This window comes from Borostomias antarcticus (assembly GCF_949987555.1).
Source record: "Borostomias antarcticus genome assembly, chromosome: 1".
Lineage (NCBI taxonomy): Eukaryota > Metazoa > Chordata > Actinopteri > Stomiiformes > Stomiidae > Borostomias > Borostomias antarcticus.
Window position 1 is genome coordinate 29944026 of NC_140234.1, and position 19853 is coordinate 29963878.

Consider the following 19853-nt stretch of genomic DNA (forward strand, 5'->3'; position numbering starts at 1 on the left):
TGGTCCGCCGAATGATGGACAGTTCCAGACTTGTGTCTCATCTGCGCTCTCAATGAAACTGAAGGCCGTGCTTGACATGAAAAGCTCGATTTGGCCAGGGTTCCCCTCACAGAGCTATATCTCCTCAGATGCGCCATCATCACAGCTAGGCCTATTGCAGATAGTCTTACCTAATATTGGGTCCTTTGTACGAGGTAAAAATGTAATCTATAGGCAATAGCAAAAATGCCATTAAATATGACATTTGCAGAAGGAATATAAAGGCTATATCTGATTTAGAGTATATGCCCATTTGTAATTTGCTGTTATCGGTAATATAATATAATTAATGCATTGGTCATGCAAGGCGATGCTGAAGGAGAGGGGATTGTATCAATGTCATGCATAGCAAGTATTACTCCAACAGACTATTATAGCCTCTTCGTTGGAGCAGAGAATGTCTTTCAGGAGCACTACATCGCTGTGTGTGCGACGTCAGGGCTGCGACGGTGAGAGGGAGGGAGAGGGTGAATGAGCCAAATAATCCCCCCCAAACCGGTGTTTTAACAAATCAAGGGGTTGCGCAAATTCTTTTTTGTGATTCCAAGAAAACATCGCGTAGCCTACCAAGTTCCCCTCGAGCTCAAACCACACTGCACACGCGCAGAGTGTAGTTCACGAGCGTAGAAACAAACCGAGGCTGGGTTAATACGAGCGCTCACGCGTGACCAGCAGTTTACTTGGGTACCGTTATATCCACAAGATAAGCAAGCCAATTAACATGCAACGTCAGACGAAATACTACTACCCTAGGCTACAACCTTAAGGAGCATGACTCCCTGAAGCTTTTTTGGTGAAGACAGAAAATTGCATTTTGGAAAGAGATGGATGTAAACCTATAATATTTGATGAGGTACAGTATCTTACTGCTCGTCATCTTCAGTGTAATCTGCAGGCTTAGGCTACACAAAAAGCCGTCGTGTTTGTCTGAACGTTAATACGATTAGTGTTGGTTGTAGTATTTTTCACGCATTATTTCCGAATTAGTGAGTGAAAGTGTTTACGGTGGGTTAATGTCAACAGGAACAGAGGGGCAGGAGTTTCTATTTCGTATTGATGATGTGCAACAGTTGAGGATGAGTGCATCCAGCGGTCAGAGAGGAGAGAAAGTAACAGCCATATTGACTGAATACTGACCATTAAGACTCAGCACTGAAGAAGAATATTGAAGTAATCCCAGTGTTTTCCGATCTTAAACAGCTGTGGTTATTGAAAGCATAATGACATCAGGACAGTAATACAAATTGGTAAGCAATAAGTAGCCTATAGTATTTTACTGCATTTTACTGCATGGATATCTAATTCAAAAGAAGACAATGTATGTTTCCGGTCTGAGTTGAGCCTAAACGAAATACATTAGGCTGCTAAAGCCTAATATGTTGAGCCAACATAATAAAATATCATAATGTATACGCATAAATCAAATTAATGTTTAAGTTATAGGCTAAAGAAAATATGTCTGTAAAGTATTTGTTCTAAAGGGGTAGCCTAATTAATCCAGGCTGCAATTGTTATTATTAATAAACAGCAGTATTATCGGTATTGTATTATTGTTATTTAATATTTGCCTAGCCTATTTCTATGCGCCTACTACTGCTAATAATGTTTAGTATTAAAATGAATAGGCCTAATAGCTTGCATATATAGCCTACACTAATTTAGGAATTTATGAAAGTACAATCATTATCAACTTCATTATTATTATTTTTTTTACGTGTTTGAATGCTGGTCTATAGTGGATAGGCACAACATGATAGTGTAACGCTTCAACAAATACTTGATTGAAAAATGGGGTTACAGCTGATAATTGTTTATTTGCTTACATTTCTCTCATTAGCGGTTATTCATAAGTCTGCTCCTCTCCAAACATATTTTTCCATTCTGGGATATTCACTAGGGAAGGCCCAACATACATGTAGATTGCCGTTCGGCTCTTTAGCCAGTCAAGGTAAGATTTGCGTTTGTGTGTGAGGGTTTTCTGATCCTGTTTGTTTGGTGGCAGACGCAGACACAGTCTGTTGTGAGGACACAGTTCAGAGTCAGACCCAAGGTTGGGGTGATTGTTGTTCGCTTTAACCTTGCATCCGGTTTTGGATTGTTTCTCTACAAGAGTAAATAGCACAGACAATTTGAAGTCTTTGGGGGTTTCGTTCGAAAAACTCTTTCTGAATATCCCATGTTTCTATCTTAGTTCTAGCAGACATACAATAGAGGGCCAGTGTACTCACTGTTGGAAGAAACGCTGCTTCAGTCTCGCTGGGATTCGAGGCCTTCTCTGTGTTACAGCACACCATATGCTTGCTTGAGACTTGAAGACACAAAATGGCAGGTCAGATTTAAATTTATGGCAGCTGTCTCATACAATGCATCATATCTATACATTAGCTAAACCAGAACACACACACACGCACGACCATATGCCGCTCGTGCACACGCGCACACACACACACACACTTGTGTATCACTAACACATGCGCATGCACATACACACAAAAATGAAGGCTACATACAGTAGGTAGCCTACTCATGCATAGGCTATGTTAGACACTACATAGTTAAGTCTAACCTTATAAACTGTGATATAAACAGTCCACATAAATTCACAGCGCTGACTCAAAGTAACAGTGGCTAATTGAATGTGGACAGCCATCAGCGTAGGCTATCAGATCGTGACTAGGCTACACCGAGGCGAAGTGAGAACCCTACTGCATGTCGAGGTATCTACCATGAGAAGTTATCGGATAGCGGATTATATGTCTAGAGTGACACATATATAAACATTACGTCCGCTCACCGTGCTTAGTTAAACAGGGTAAGTGAAAGGCCCAGTTTCGCAGTGTAAAAAGGCACCACGCCTGATCTGCGGAGGGCTCGGCCGGCCGTGCCTGTCAGGACTTATCTTTATTAGCTTTCGCAAACGTCTAGGCGAGTTTACACTAGGAGCCGCTTCTTCCCTTTCATCCATGAGAGTGTGCACTCACATTGTTTACACGCGCCGAGATTAAGGGTCGAGTGTAAACGCCAGGAATGAACACTGTAGGAATTCTGCGACCTGGGAAAAAACAGGGACATGGTTTGGGAGGGCCCGGCAAGAGACTGTACGCTGGCTCTTGTGTGATGTTTGTCTCGATGCAAGGCCTGAGAGCCGTGAGAGAGTGGGGATCTCAGATGGGTGACCTCGGCTAATGGAATGAACATTGTTTAGCCCTGTTACATAAAACTGGGCCGCTGTAATGCGAGGAGTGTAAATATTTAATCAAACAATTCTTCAAGAACAAATTGATTTTCTTGACCCCTTAAGTTGAGGTCTCATAGCAGACGGGTTTGAGTAATGAGGTGCTCTCTTGCATTTCTTATGGCCGGTATGCAAATAAATTCAGTGAACATATCAGGAGTAGGCTAGCCTACGTTTAGATAGTCATACAGCGGCAATGACGCTTGTATAACGCAGTGCGTAGCCTAGTCTACAGTATAGAAGTAAAGCATACCCACTCCTTTATCAGACCCAGAGTAGCTCTACCCACTTCTGATCCACCACTGAGGTAAAAACTGATCAATTTCTGAATATTTGCCGTTATAGTTGGCTATAACCTAACCACTCCTTTAGTCACAGCTAGCCACTGAGTAGGCCTACGTACGGCCACCCGAGAGCGACCACATTGCAGTATGCAGTCTTGTGTGGAACTATCAATATTCCACTTTAAGCCCTTTTCCCTTCTCACTTTATTTTTATACATGTATAACAGTCTACAGTAGATTAGCAATAGTAAACAAACGACTAGTTAACTTCTTCCGTTTACTGGCTGAGTCTTTTATAAGAAATATGACATCCGCTCCATTATTAATTCATTTAGGGACCCTCATTAAATCTACCCCCCCCCCCCTCATGTTGAGAAATAAGCCACAGCTCCTTCCGCTGAGAGCCACATTGAAATGACTTTGCTATGGATGCAGACTGAGTGTTTATCAACAACAACCAGCTTTGGGTCCTTTCCAACCAAAACAAAATACTTGGTTTATAGGATGTAAAAAAAATAAAAAATGAAAATAGAAAGAAAAGAAGGTAGCCTACATTTTCCCCACAGACTGAATAACCATGAATGAATAAATACATACATGAATTAATGAATGAGAAGTATATATTAGATTTTTGTCCTCCACTCTATTTTTTTTATTTAATTTAATTGTGAAATATGTAGGCCCTATGTATATTACACTTGCATGTTTGATATTGGCAAAAACTCATTTAGACTTTAATCAAATGATTGGATAAGATTAAGCAATAAGGCAAACATGACTGTAATAAATTGGAAATGTATAATGCCTAAGACAATGTACAGCATAGCAGAAATGAACCCTTTTAGCCAATCAGACAGTGTGGTCCAAACTTTTATGTTGAATAATTGCTAATCTAATCCATATATTGTAGTCTCGTTGTAATAATCTACCTACTGATGACATCTGGCTGCTTTTCTACTACACTGTCTTGTCTTTCCATTGACTAGATGAGCTCACAGTCACTGGTCAGGAATTCCATTCAAAAGCGTGATGGAGGTTGTGGGATTATGGGATTATGACAGACATTCATATTCTAAACAGTTTGAACATTTCAGTATCATAACAGTAGCTTTTATGGAAATCAATTTTTGCTGTGAATGAAATATATTTTTAAAGTCACATAAATGGCGTCAAATTCAAAGAAAAATGTAAAAAATGTAAAAGACAAATATTAGTTTAGATCAATTATTAATTACAAATGCCACAATGCTGTGATTAATGACAATAGCGCTCACAAAATCATATTTTTATACTGACAAAAAAAAATGTTTATGTTCTAAAATAGCAATACTACTAGAGCAAAATATAGGAATATACCAAAATATACCAAATCATAAACCAGGCATACTATACAGCCAAGTTACATGAATAGTAAAAGATCTGTCAGAAACCCAAGTGCTTCTTCATTTGTACAGTACCAAGTATTAACTAACTGTAGTTTTGGTAAGGTGCTTGTATCAGAAGTGATACACTTATTTATTCACATGAATGGGAGAGATGTGAGGTTCCGCGTTTTTGACCTGCACTGCTGTGACTTGTGATGGGAAATGACACATCCTTCCAGGTTCTGGGGTTTAGAGACTGACTGTCCCTCCCTTGCTCCTGTATAGAGATGCTCCAGGAGAAGGCCTCGGCTGTAACGGAGGACAGCGTGACCGGGGCCCAGCCTGAGGGGCCCCCAGAGTCTGTCCCCGACCCTTCACGTCTGGGCCTGCCTACGACTCCCAGCATCCCTCACGGCAATGAACCCGACCAGGTAATAGTTTGTAGTGATTCAAAACAGAGCCGCAACTGCAAATGTGCAGTAGTTTACTTTTTCCTTGTATGTGTGTGTGTGTGGTACTGTACTGTATGTTTTATAGATGTTGTGTATTCTGTATATGAATGAATTATCTTGTTGTTCGCTGCAGACATGTCCTAATTGAACTGTTGTCTGGGGATATATAAGGTTTTTTGAACTGAATGTCATTTTTATTGTTTCAACTGAAATCTGATTTAGAGAACAGTTTTAGCTTAACTTAGATAGACTTAGCTTTGTCTTAAAATATCACTTGTGAATGTTATGTAGGGGTGAGGCGACAGGGGAGGCTGGGGTGAGGATGTGAGTTGTTTGCATGCAGACAGTACAGTAAGTTGCTAACTGACACGTCTGTTTAACATTTTCCCTTAGAATATTGAGAATATCAAGGTACTTCTTCATGAGAGGGAGTTATGGAAGAAGTTCCACGAGGCTGGTACTGAGATGATCATAACTAAAGCAGGGAGGTAAGTACAAGCGGTACTGATACCACTGTAGGCGCATGGGGCACATAGCATTACACATACAGTAGGCTACTGTGGTTTTAGGTTATTGTAGAAAATGGTTTTATGTTGTTGTAGAAAATGTACATGTTTGACCAAGGTGCTAGAAATACATCACTGTGAGGTTTCCACCCGGGTGGAGCAGTGAGACTTGTTTGTGAAATGTCAGTATTTAAGTTTACCTTCACATAACTACATAAATCAACTCGGAACATTGATTACAGCAACCAACTGGGTTCATTTTGATGTTAGTTCATTTCAAAACTGGATAAAACCATTCTGAGCTCAAGTGGCCTTGAAGTACAAATGCATGTCAAGGAGACAGATAATTAGCGTTTGTAACATACCTGTCAACTGAGAACAAACCTACTGCTAATACACTAGTGTATTCCACTCAATTATCAAGAAGAGGTCAAACCATTCAGGTAGGGGTGTTCCTCTAGCCTGACTTCGCCAGCCTGATCACCTGAGCTCACATCCTGTTTCTTTCCGCAGATCAGTCTGGCCACACTCCCGTTCAGACTGAGTTCCACCTGGCAGATATTTGCCGGGCCAATCACAACCGTTTATCTAATATTGGGCGGCGACTATACCCACTTGATACGATGACTAACCCACGTTTCGTTGCTCTGATTGGTTGTAGTTCTATCCAATTGCGTCCAGAGGCATTGTGGTCTGCGTAACGGCTCTTGGAAATCGAAAATATACTCTTCAGTTCCAGACCCCTCACATTTTTGAGAGTTGGATCTGGCGAAGCGATGGTCTCTGATCGTCTGCCTTCCTCTAATCTTTTTTTAAAACAGACTTTTGATGGCTTCCGCGAAAAGCCTGAGGCATAGTTATATTTCTGGAAATTTCGCTTTGAAATAAAACGGAGAGAAACAAAAACAATCTGTCTATGGGTCAAAAACAAAAAGTCTATGGGTTATTCTGTAAAATATTATTTACCAACAGTCTTGGACTCTGCTCCTAACACTACATTTCCAAATTATGTTAGGCACACATCCATACTTTATGTATTCATAATGCAACGTGAAGTTTCGTATTTGCCATGACCGACCGTTGAGACTGCCAATAGCAACATCCTGTATAACAGCTATGAAGGCCCTGCCTCTAGGTAAAGTGCAGGGGCTGAATGAATTCCTACCCCTAAACAATATCTAATTGAAAACACAAACGACTGGTCTGTATGTTAGATTTAATGCGCCCTTTGGATTAGATAGCGAGGCCTTCGGACATTAACCAGAAGATGAGTCGACACTCTCTACCGACCTCCGGCTCTCATTCCTCACGGGGATATTTTTTTCCAGTCCAAAATGTAAAAGGTCGCCACATTTTTTCTTTAATGCCGCATCACCGTGAGAGATGGGCTTTCCCTTGTCCCGCTGATTAAGTGCGCTTCGAATCCTTAAAGCCTTTGAAGGCCCAGGCAGCGCTTAACTACACAGCTGCACTGGAAAACCTGACTAGGCTTACTTGCAGTCAGCCCTCTGTAGGAGAAGAGAAGAGCATGTTTATGTTGCTTGGTCATGGAGAAGCTATGTGACCATCGTCCAATATATCAATGCTGAAAATGAAATCTCTCTGAACTGTAATGGAAATGACAGTATGTTATATCGTAGCCTAGTAATGAATAGCTCATGATGAAATACTCACCATGGAGTCACAGCACAATCGGTTTTGTTGAATACTGTAAGGGGACAAGCACAACTTGAGGTTATAATACATACTGTAATATTCAATTCAATATTCCATAAGCAAATTAAATACATATCGATGAGGTACATCTTCTCCAATGCCAACGTCTACTCTGCTTATTCGATGTCTAAAACAATACAAGGCATCATGAAGGCAGATCTGGTGAGAATGAAGTTTCCACCCACAATATAGATGGAAATTAACCCATAATCATGTGAAACGAACGTTGAAAATACCTAGAGCAAAGGATTTAAAGTTAGATTGTATTTTCACCTGACAAAGAAACATGGTCTAATTCAGTCCAGTATGCGGCCACCCACCTTGCTGGTAGGGCACTAGCCGACATGGTTCTGTGAAGCCCAGTCTGCCACAGCAATGTGATTATTAGCAGTGACATTCCCATAAAGGAACGAGGCAGGTAGGGCACCATGAAGCTCCATAGGACAGGGAAAAAATCTGAGAGGAGGCCACTGAGTGGTCTCCATCTCCAGGAACAAGGTGCAGTAGGCGGGACAACAGTATGGAGGTCCACACCATAGAGGGTGCAGTCAGCGTACGATCAATGTCCACTCAGTGCCGTTTTGAGGGTGAAAATCCAGCGGTCAGCAGGCTGGTGGTCTTACGATCTTGGGCAGTGTGAGATCGATGCCCATTGGGTAGAGGTCGGCAGGGTCAACACCCCTAGGGACAGGACACAGGTTTATCGGCTAGGAAGTGATGTTTGGACATGGTGTGGGGGATGCCCATCACTGGGAGGACTGTAAATCCAACGTCGGAGTGAAAAGCGAGCCTCTTGGACCTTCATGTCCAATATCAGACGGGCGCTGTCGGAATGGAATCCAACAGGTTAGACGAAGGTCAGTTCTTTGGCTGTACCGTACCGCGCTACTTCCTGGTTGGGGTAGCGTCAGCAGTATTGTCCGCTAGGACCGGGCATCTGACTCACACTAGAGCCTGGACTCTGTGGGAATCCCTGCCCCCCCCCCCCACAAACACACACACACACACCAGGGCAGCCCTCCAGCCCCTAGCCGTGCCGTGAACCCACAGCCAGCACCTAGGCCGATCACGGACGGCTTGTTATTGTGAATGTCACTGTCCCGGCCTTAATCCCCCCCCTCTTCAAAGCGCCTGCTGCTCTCTCTCCCTCTGTACACAGTCCGTCAAGGGGGAAGCGGCGGCAGGGTGATAAGAGGAGTCCGGCGCCCGCGATGGGCCGCGTCTAGCGGGGCCTGGCCGCTCCATCATCCCTCCGCCGCTCCGTTTGATCTCCCCTAACCGGCGCTGGAGGTTCCCAGACACGGGACGGAACGCCGGAGGGCCCCGGGGCGTGCGAGAGAGAGAGCGGCTAAGAGAAACAGCTGGACGGGCACACAAAACACACACACACACACAGACTGACACTGATATCATACACACTCTCCCGTCTCCATTTCTCATGCTCTCTCCTCTTTTACACGCACACGCACAAACACACTCTCAGGAATGCTCACGTGCACGCAGACACGGGTATGCCCAGAAAAGAAAGCTGCCTTTGACAGTCAGCTGGTTTTAAAGTCGCTTTTTTAAAGTATTTTTATTTTGTCGTACTACTTTTCTTTTTCTTCCTCGACAAAACAAAGGCGTGCTTGTGGAGTGGTCTTTGCTTAAAGGAGGAGGACAGTAAAGCCTGATCTTTTATCACAGCCCTGTGGCAGCTCTGCCATGGAAACATCTGTCATCATGTCAGGTTTGAGACTGCAGTGACTGGGCCATCCAGGGACTCCGATTAGCCATTAGATATGCCATCTGATCCAGTGTAGGCCCCCTCATGGAGCTCTGTCACTGGTGGCCCAGGGTAAGGAATAACATTCCGCTGGAGCGCATGAATTAGGTGCAGCGTGACATTTCCCATCTCAGTCCACCTCGTCTGCTCCCATCTCCTCACACACTTGGAAAAACTCATCTCAACGGACAGGCGAAATACAACAAACACTCAACTGACCAGTAGAATTGTATTTCAGTGACTAGTAAAAAAAAAAAAAAAAAAAAAAAAAAGGCAATAGGTTTTTTTTTGTGCTAAAGTTTAAGTTTCATTCACACTCACGCACAAGGCACATTCAAGGCACATTCACACTCACGCAAACACAAACATACACCAGTGTTTGCCATGTCTCTCCCATGATGTTTTTAGCCCTTCTTACTCTGAAAATGTGATTTAATGTAATGTATTGCTTTATAAATGTTCTTAGCCGTTAGACAAACATACTCCAGGAGCTTGCTCGATCGCCTCGTTGAGAGGGGTCAGGGAAGAATTTTTACAGCTCACTTTTCTGGCCCCTGGGTGATTACTGTTTTTTTGCTTCCCTCTGGAATATGTACAGTAGGGGTGGGACCTATGCCCACCTTCCTTGTTCTCTGTAAAGCGCATTGTGTTGCCTCTGTGTATTAAATGCGCTATACAAATAAAGCTTTGATTGATTGACAAAGCTTTGAGTTTAGTATCCCCGTTAGCGGAAGTCAAAGTGCCAGTAGGAACCTTCCATTGGTTCTGATAGGGTTATTTGGCTGAACACATCATTTATCGTAGTTATCTGGCCTTACTGAACCCCCCTTTCAGTGTTGAACTGAGCTGAATAGTATTTCCACTGAACTGAGCTATTATGTCCACTTTTTTGGGTCTTATAGATTTCCATGTTTGAGTCATCTTAGTTTGTTGTTACTTGTTGGTTTGCAAAGAGTATCATTTTCATGCATGTAATTAATAGCCACCGGTGATGAGGGCTGGGTTTACATAGTTCTTTATATATAGACACCTCCTGATCTGTTGACACAGGCATCCATACATGTCCAATTGGACGGTGCGAGCGGGCCGGGCGATGAGTAGTTGTTCCCGATGTTCCCCTCAGATTACACCGCCTCTCTGGGAGCATGAAACCAGCACTGATCTCCCAGGTCCCAGTAGATTGGATTTTGAGCGGTAGAGATTACCTGTCTACAATTCCCGCTCTCTTACTGTGGGAGTATTTTCAGTAATGCGATCCAAGGCCAGGCTTTGGGGTTCCAGTGTCAGGTGCTATGAAGCCTTTGAAGACATGCGTTTGCAGCTAACAGAGCTGTACGCTCGGGCTATGGAAGACTGTCCCTAAAGGCATCCATTCAGAGAGCATGTCAGGCTGTCACAAGTGTGTGTCCCACTATTTGAATGTGTTGCCAGGGGTAGCGGCAATAGATAAACTTGAGGCCCTTTGACCGCGGTCTCTGGGGGACGACGAGCTCGCTGTCCAAACTGCAGTCCGATGCGAGCTGCCATTAAAAAGCACTTAGGGGTTTAAAAGGGCCGCTGGATAGTTTTGCAACCTTTGCTTTGACGCAGATGGGGATAAAAAAAGCAGTTTTCGGGGAAGAGGTCACAGAAGGTAGCGCCATTTATGTGTTTTATGGCCTTGTCTAGTATATTAGCATATTCTGTCTGTCAGTCCCGGAGTTCCATGAGTTGAGAGATACAGTATATTCCCACTTTTTATTGGACCAGCACTCAACAAAATCATCAGAGGATGTCCTCCCTTCAGAATTTATCCCTTTCGTCTAAACTATTTGGCCTCTCAGTATGGCCTACCTCAGGTTGATCTCCGGTGTAGCTCCTGACTTAAAGTTCTGATTTAAAGATGTGATTTAGATGCCGTCTACGTGCAACTCGCTTGCTCGTCGTCACTCTCTGAGATGATAAGTGCACTCAGAGTCTGTGATCCACACCAGCCCATAAGCAGGCACCTGGTGCTCCGTCTGATAGCTCATCTGGCGTGGGGGAACCGCGCCTGGGAAGATGCAGACTGCCTGGTGAAGTCATGATACATGTAGGCGAGAGGCTGTCGGGCGTCGGGCGGGGTTTACAACTATTCTCCAAACACCTAGTCACTTTCGTTTTCCGCTTAACATATCTTCAAACTTCGAGGTGCGTGAGACACACAGGCTGAATGTAGGAGACACACGTTTAAGACATTAAGACAATTAATCACACCGACTAAAAGAACAGTTTACGTCCTGAGAAAAGGTGGCTATCTCAAATCAAGAAAACCCTGATGACCCATTTCATACATCCGAGGTCATGTACGAGTTGGGGGTCCACCAGTTAAAGGTTGAATGCAGATACCTGTAAGAATATCTAAGCCATGTTAATACTTTTTGCTCATTGCAGGCGGATGTTCCCAAGCTACAAAGTGAAGGTAACGGGGATGAACCCCAAAACCAAATACATCCTCCTGACGGACATCGTCCCTGCTGACGACCATCGCTACAAGTTCTGCGACAACATATGGTTGGTGAAAAAAGCCTCTGGTTCTTCCAGGGTACCTTTGTTGCCCATTCGTTCTCCATTCTATAGGCCCTTGCCTCGAGTAACACCATCATATGAGAAACCCACTCACTCAGAGTAGGGCTACGAAAGGCAGAGTCCGGGATAAGCTTCTTGAAAATGAACAGATCTCTTGTCAAACCCACTAATTCGCCTTCCCCCCCAACAAGTGATTTCCTCTAATCAAAAAGGAAAATCATGACTGACACAGTAGATAGAGTCGGAGTGCAACCCAGGGGCTGATATACTATCTGGCAACAGCTTAATTGCTTCAGGGGATGCCTCACACAAATGCAAGTATACATATTGCCTGGAAGCGGGCCCTATAGCATACTCGGCATGCGTTACACACTCATTAAACAAGGCTAATGCGAGGGACTACATGTAAATATTGCATGCTCGTACAGAATCGTACCCAACCTTTTTCAGATGTTGTTGGTGTGTGTGTTGGTTAATGCACCTAGAGTGTGTGAAAGACACCATCACGTGACATTCTTCTCGTCCTTCTTCGCCTGTTCAGGGTGGAGAGGTGGAGTCCGGCGCGCATCCAGCCACTTTTTGCCTCCAGCGAAGGGCTAAATATAACTGATGTTGAATAACGAGGAAAACAACTGGTTCTCATAATCGGTTTTGTGAAAAGGACCCTAGCCTCTTCTTGCAAAAAAAGCTGAATTAATTTATTTTAAAAAAAGAACGCCATTGTGTTGCACAACATGCAATATGTGTGTCTGTTCTGTTAGAGGCCATGTTTAATAGCATCCATGCCTTTGTTCTTTTCAAATACCTCTGTAACAGCAGACTCTGTGCTCACGGCTGCTATGGATGGTCATTAGCCAGTCCGCAGGGCACCCGCAAGCCTCCTGTCAAAAACCAGCAGGTTAAAAACAGCTGGGCTGTACCCACTGTCCTCTGACTGACCCAACGCTTCGGGGGCAATGCCATTGTACTGTAGCTAACCCCCCGCTGAAGAGACATCAAAGCTAGCAGCACGCAACTTACAAAACAAACATATCCAAGGGTGGACCAAAAACAAAAAAGGTTATGCCAAGAAAACCGTAAAACGCAAGCTTTCTTCAGAACCAGAACCCTGCCATTTTTATAGCCATTTGTTCCACATCTTGTGGGACGAGCTGGAATTTCAGTATTTGCCAGTGTGGGTTCTGGAGTTTCTCAGCGACACCCCCAGAGGGACATAATTAGCAGTGATGTTAGGTTGAAGCCAGCCACCCCCCAGTATAAGGGAATTATTCCCATAGTATAGTGTGTGTGGAAACCACTATTGTTTTGTATCATTACTGGACATGTGTTTGGCATAAAAAGGGACTTTAAAGAATCCATCACTGAGCCAGAATATAGCCATACCGTATGACAGTGGAAGCCTTTGGCCACCGCATGCCAGGGGTGGACAGTGGTGTTTCTGGATCAGAGTGGAAGGACTAAGCCATGTTGCCAGACAAACGCATTATGCTTGCCAAGGAGACCCGCGAGATGCAGTTAATATGGGATTAATGATCTCTTTCTCTCCATCTCTATTGCCTCTTAAACTCTCTTTCTCCACAGGATGGTAGCTGGTAAGGCAGAGCCCGCCATGCCCGGGCGACTCTACGTTCACCCAGACTCACCTGCAACGGGAGCTCACTGGATGAGACAGCTGGTGTCCTTCCAGAAGCTAAAACTCACCAACAACCACCTGGATCCCTTTGGGCATGTGAGTCGCCTCATTACCTACCTACAGTATCATGATCTGGTCGGAGATATATACCGCTTCAAGGCCATGCAAAGACAGCATAAATGTGTGTAAAACACTGAAGTTTAATAACGTACTCGCAAACAGCTATCCTCCACTGTGTGGCGTCAGCTGAAGGCATGACGGGTATTGTGGATCGGTTCTGAGCTCCCTCCCAGCCTCCGATGTCACCAGCCACCGTGGGAGTATGCAGTGGTGACGAAACGAGACACCTCAAGAGCATGTCCCCCCCCCCAGCCAGCCCAACGCTTGGCCTGTCACAGCAGTGACATGAACAGGGCCAGCGATAAACAGCTTGACTGCTTACAATAATGTCAACTTTATTATAGCTTATAGCTCAATCTAAAAAGAAAGACAGTTGGAAAGGAGACGCGTGGTTACAGACATCTCAGAATGAAGGGGGAAGTCACCGTTCCAGCTAGGCACTGGGCAATAGTTTCACAATAGCCGTTAACTGGCCATTAAAAACTGGAGTGTGACCAGAAATGGCTTTCAAATGGTCTTTCAGAACTATACAACTTATGTAATATATAACATACCACATTTTGAATGCGCGAAGTCAGCAGCGCTAAGCCCTAAGTTGACATAATATTTCAAATGGAGGGGCCCACATAAATGTCTTCTAAACCACGTGTCAATTTCACGTTGCAGGTGTGCTGTATTAACGTATTTTGCTATTTTACATGTGATGCGTATAAACTAGGACGATTTACTCAGAGATTCTGAAGAAAGACACCCTGGTTCACAAATGAGGTTTATTACAGTCCCCAGCACACTGAAAATGGACCCTAATAGGTTGAGTCCAGATTATAGAACGGATGGATAGCGCGGCAGTCTATAAAACGGAGGGTAAGGAAGCAGCCTTTTGGTGAGTTGAAAAAGAGAGGAATAGATGAAGGAATAGATAGAGGAATGGATAGATACAGTAGACGAATAGACAGTCATAGATAGAGAGGAATGAATAGATAGAAGGATCGATAGAGAGGAATAGATAGAGAGGAACAGTTAGGGTGCGTGTCCACCGGCAAGCTGTATTTTAGAGCTGGCGCTGTTTTCTCATTGTTTACAATGGGTAATGAGCTCTAGGGCGCTATAGAGACGAGAGCTGTGTTCCAAGCACTTTTTAGCGCTATAGCACCGTGAGCTCAAGGCTTTTTTGGCAGTTGAAAAAAGTTAAACTTTTTGAGCGAGAGCGCAGGCTGTAAAAGGCTGTTCTGATGACGACAGCGGTCGGTTTTTGGCAAAACCGCAGAGACAGCGAACGTTAGCACTAGCTAACATTAGCTAGCTATCTTAACTTGGCTAGTTAATCTGCAGTCTGCAAAAACACAACACTCGTTGCTAACGTAGCTGTAAAACATCGGTAGCCTAGCCAGCTCTAAACTCCGGCTCTAGTGCGCTCTACGCAGCTGTAAGCTTGGCGCTGTTCAGCTACATACAGCTCGTTGGTGGACACACAGCCTTAGAGAGGAATACATAGAGAGGAATAGATAGAGGAATAGATAGAGGAATAAATAGAGGAATAAATAGAGAGAGGAATAGATAGAGAGAAATATATCAAGGAATAGATAGAAAGGAATAGATTGAGAGGAATAGATAGAGAGAGGATAGGAGCAGGGTTGGGGGGAGCACGGCAAGCGCAAGAGCGACAGGTAGAGGGGCTGCAGCAGCGAGGCGGAGGAGGAGGGAGCCGATTTAGGGGAAGGAACAACAAAATGGAAAGGAAGCGAACATCTTGACGTAGAGGGAAGGTGAAGAGCGTGAGCGAGGCAGCGCTGCCGAGACGGGACTCTGGGATTGCCTTGTCCGAAGCCATCCCGTCAGCGCGCAAGTTCATTAGGTTCATAACCTCCCGGATCAGCGCAGGGGCCCACTGTCAGGTGGAGTCAAGCGCCTGTCTGGTGACAGGAACGAGTAATGAGGGCAGAGGGAGAGAGGGAGAAAGGGAGAGAGGGAGGCCTGGGTAAGTCCGGCTGATGCCCATACCAGCTGGAGCAAAGGGGAAGCACCTCTACCCATCACACACTGTCACAGTGTAACCCTCCCTAGGCTCACCCACTCAACATCACACGTAGCACAGCGTATCAGTGGGAAACCACTCATAACTCACAGCTCAGATGAAACTACCTGGTATCAGTAGGTAGACAGTCTGTGTTGTACTTTTTTTAAGTAAGTAAGTATGTGAGGGTATTATATGGAGGTCAGTGTCGTCCCACAGTCCGTAGGGGGATGACTGTCTGTTTGTTTCACTCCGGGCATATTAGATCAGTGACAGCCCACCCCCCACAGCCCAACCCCTTGTCTTTGACACAGACCAGCTCAGGATTAGCAATAAAAACACTATCGCTGATCTGGGCTGCTACCGTTGGCCTCAGGAAACACTCCGTAAACGCTGTCACTTACCAGCACAGAGTGAGGCAGTATGTCTTACAAACACTGGTCTGGTTGACAGTATTTCTGGCTATTAGCATTTACTCCTATAGTAATTGACGGAATCAAATCCATTCTTTCATTTGCAATATTTCCATTCTTTACATTTCAAATCTTTTTTCCACAGTTTACATTTGTTATCGAATCTCCATATAGGACTTCAGGCAAATAATAATCTGAGAAAAAATGTAGATGGCACCTGCATGCATGTGAAGGCGTAGTCTGATCAATGCAATAGGACAGCGTCTCCCAGACTCCAGAGCCAGACTGCCCCCAGACACCAGCCAGACAGCATGGCAGACAAAGGTCACAGGAGAGTCTCCAGTCAACCAACCAATAGCTTATCTCTATCGGTACCCTAGCCCAGCCACATGGACACGTGAGCACTGAGCTGCACTGGGTTCTGCTTCAGCACTGGCCAGCTAGCCCTCACCTCTCTGTGGGAGCCTCCTGGAAGAGCTGGCTCCTCCAGGCAGCTTAGCCCCGCTAGCAAGCCCAATGTATCTGGAAGGAGAGGAGGGCTGGTGAGGGGAGAGGAGGGGGAGAGCTTGAAGCTAATCGCCCTTGGCAGAGCTGAGCTGGAGATGACCCTGCCCCACCAAGTCTAACGCTTCGCTGAACACATGACCAGGGTGGCTGTGAACAGACTGGTGCCGGTGAACTGACCTACCCCTGGCTGCCCAAACAACCTGAACACTGAGCATACTGAACACACGTGCTGACTGGTGCATAGTGCAATCAGACTCCAGTGTGACGACGAGGTGGTCACAGTACACTAGGAGGGCACATTCACATTTTAGCAGTGACACTTTTTTGTCTTAAACTGCAACATCATTAACAAACATATTGCTGAATGAAGACTGTAAAGGTCTTTCATTTCCATCACCCAATCCAGGCAGAGTGCCGGATCAATAAGAAATTAATGTACATTCAATTAATTGATTTATTGAATTTATTTGACAAATTTCGTCTTAAAAATTATACAGCTCTGCTTCAGGCAAAACATCACCATACATTAAAAATTTCACTGTTAAGTACCCCACAGTCTGTCTAAAGATCATCACTTCTTAAACTAATCTAGGAACTCGTCTGGTTTAGTCTAGACACTGGAAAAAAAAACCTTGTCAAAACCCTGTCTACCGAGCCTCACAATGGAGAATGAGAGGCCATAATTGTAACTATAGAAACAGCTAGTGTACCTTGCTATGGAAAACCTGAGCAAATCAAGCCAACCGGTTCTCACCATGGCCCTATTCAAGTCAGTAAAAATGACATCACTGGGTCCCCTGCCTTTACGGGGCCACCATTAGCTACCTAATACACTCAAAGCCTCAGACTGGTCATTCAGCAATGTTCTACAAGGATGTCTTTATGGCTTCGTGAAATGCTTATGCAAAGACAAACCCTGAAAAATGTCTGTTTCTTCTTCACCCCCCAAACAGATCATCCTGAACTCCATGCACAAGTACCAGCCCAGACTACACATCGTCAAGGCAGACGAGAACAACGCCTTTGGCTCCAAGAACACGGCCTACTGCACTCATGTCTTCCACGAGACCGCCTTCATATCCGTCACGTCCTACCAGAACCATAAGGTAACATATTGGTGTGATGAAAGCATCTTCTACCAATGGGGTGGGAGAGATCACAGAGCAGATGGCAGGGACTGTACATCTTACAACTTATGACTCATTACTCATGGACATAATGTCAATTTTATGGTCCTATGATAGTATACAGAACCAAGGTTCGCCTACCCTTCAACTAACCAAGAACAGAAAGAGACACAACACTAACAGATCCTGCAGTCCTTTTGAACCACGGCTCTTACCTGTAATCTATGGTTCCAGGTACATTATACTTTTCAGGTACATTGGATTTGTTTGTCTTGAGTGTGCAACGAAAGCTGAATTTTGTTTATTCCCAGATCACTCAGTTGAAGATTGAAAACAATCCGTTTGCCAAGGGTTTTCGGGGAAGCGACGAAGGCGATCTGCGGGTTTCTCGGCTCCAGGGGTATGTTTACGGGAATGTGGTATAATGTACTTAGCCGCTCAATTGAATACCTACTTACTTGCGGAAACAATTTTCTTTTTTCCGGGACTGTTGTTTCTTGGAAGCATTTTTTCCACTACTTATCTCAGTAGCTTACCTACTTACCTCAGTAGTTTTTTTATGCTGTGCACCTGTGAAGGGATTAGGGATTAGTCCCTGCGAGTTTTGCCCAGAAGCAATGCTTAACAAATGTGTTTTTGTTTTTTTTGCCTTGCCTTCCGCTATAGGAAAGACTACCCTGTGATCTCAAAGAACATGGTTCGGCAGAGGCTCATCTCCTCACACAGTCACCTGGCAGGGAAGCTGGGAGCTGGAGTTCTGACGGGACACCCCCAGGTCCTTTCCCATTACCAGTATGAAAGCGGGGTCCCTCTGTCCAACTCGGACCCCCAGGACCACCTCTCTAACCCCTTCCCTCCCAACAGGGAGCCCGGGCTGCTGTATCACTGCTTCAAACACAGAGGTGAGACGACCAACTCTCTGGCAAGCTATAGGTTCACCTATCAGGTGCAGAAAAGGGATGGCCTACATTAGGAGACGTCATCGTGGCATTGTTTTGTTTGTCTTGTCTTCAATGAGGAGTCAGAGGTGGTAGCGTAGTTGGTGGCTAGCCCAAAGAAGCAAAATGTTCAGAGGTTGGCGAGGGCTGAGAAAAAGCTTTGTAAGGTCTTCAATTACTTGATTAATGAAATAAGTCGTCTTCGTTTCTTTGCAGATAACACCAGACACTTGGAACTGGGGTGTAAACGTCCATACTTGGAGACGGCGCCCTCCGCAGTCCCGGATGAGCACTACTTCCGATCGCCTCCTTCCTACGAGCCGCCGTTACTCTCTCACCCGTACTGCGGCGAGCCAATAGGCTCCAGGGAGGCCTGCATGTATGGCGGTATGGAGGGGGAGTCGAGTGGCGGGACGGGGGGCTCAGAGGACCTGGCCGCCCCCTCACTTAACATGTGGGCGTCGGTCCAACCGTACCCTCGCTACAGCATGCAGACCGTCGAGGCCGTCCCGTACCAGCCCTTTACCGCCCACTTCACCAGCACGGCCACCGCCACCTCCGTGGTGCCCCACCACTCTGCCTCCGTGGCGCCGCGCCCCCAGCCCGACCTGGGGCTCTACAGCCCAGCCGCGGCCCAGCGAGGCCTGGCCGCCGCCCCCTCTTCATCCTCGCCTTCCTCTTCTTCCCCTCCCGTCGCGATCTCCAGGGACAGGGGGTCCCACCCCCCTCTCTACCACAGGAAGTCGGCGTCGCCCCTCCGGCCTCACAGAGATTTCTCGGCCTTCCCGACACAGAGCGGCCCTTCCATCCGCGACCCCTCCTATCAGTACCAGATGGGCCTGGGTGGCGTGGGAGCCCACTGGACAGACAGCTAGTGAACGGCGCTCCCAGAAGACGGGCGGGCTTTGTCGTCCACTCTCCTACCAATCCTCCTCAGCCAACCGGGGTTCACGCCCAGCAGCCACGGCACCTTGAACTGCCTGTGAGGCGTCTGACATGAGATTACGCTGAAACAATAAGCCATGGTGGTCTTTGCCAAGTTGCACACCGAAGCCATAGTAGTTAAGGGATATAGGCGAAGGAGCAGGGTGGCCAAACTCAAGTACAGGAATGCTCCGCAGTTGTAGTGGTTTCTGGAGCAAAGTCGTGTCTGCGTTGGTAATCATTCCATAGGAGGACCCCCCCCCCCATCT

At 45.6% G+C, this 19853-nt stretch overlaps 1 protein-coding gene across 1 annotated transcript; it reads left to right on the forward strand.

Moving 5' to 3' along the window:
* Positions 1-5209: 5209 nt before the first annotated feature.
* Positions 5210-19535, forward strand: tbx4 (T-box transcription factor 4; the record flags this gene model as incomplete). Its single annotated transcript, XM_084440370.1, has 8 exons — positions 5210-5353; positions 5768-5862; positions 11774-11893; positions 13490-13637; positions 17549-17701; positions 18034-18122; positions 18389-18624; positions 18877-19535. The coding sequence occupies 8 exons, from the start codon at positions 5210-5212 to the stop codon at positions 19533-19535; spliced, it is 1644 nt and encodes a 547-aa protein (XP_084296496.1).
* Between the last annotated feature and the right edge of the window lie 318 nt (positions 19536-19853).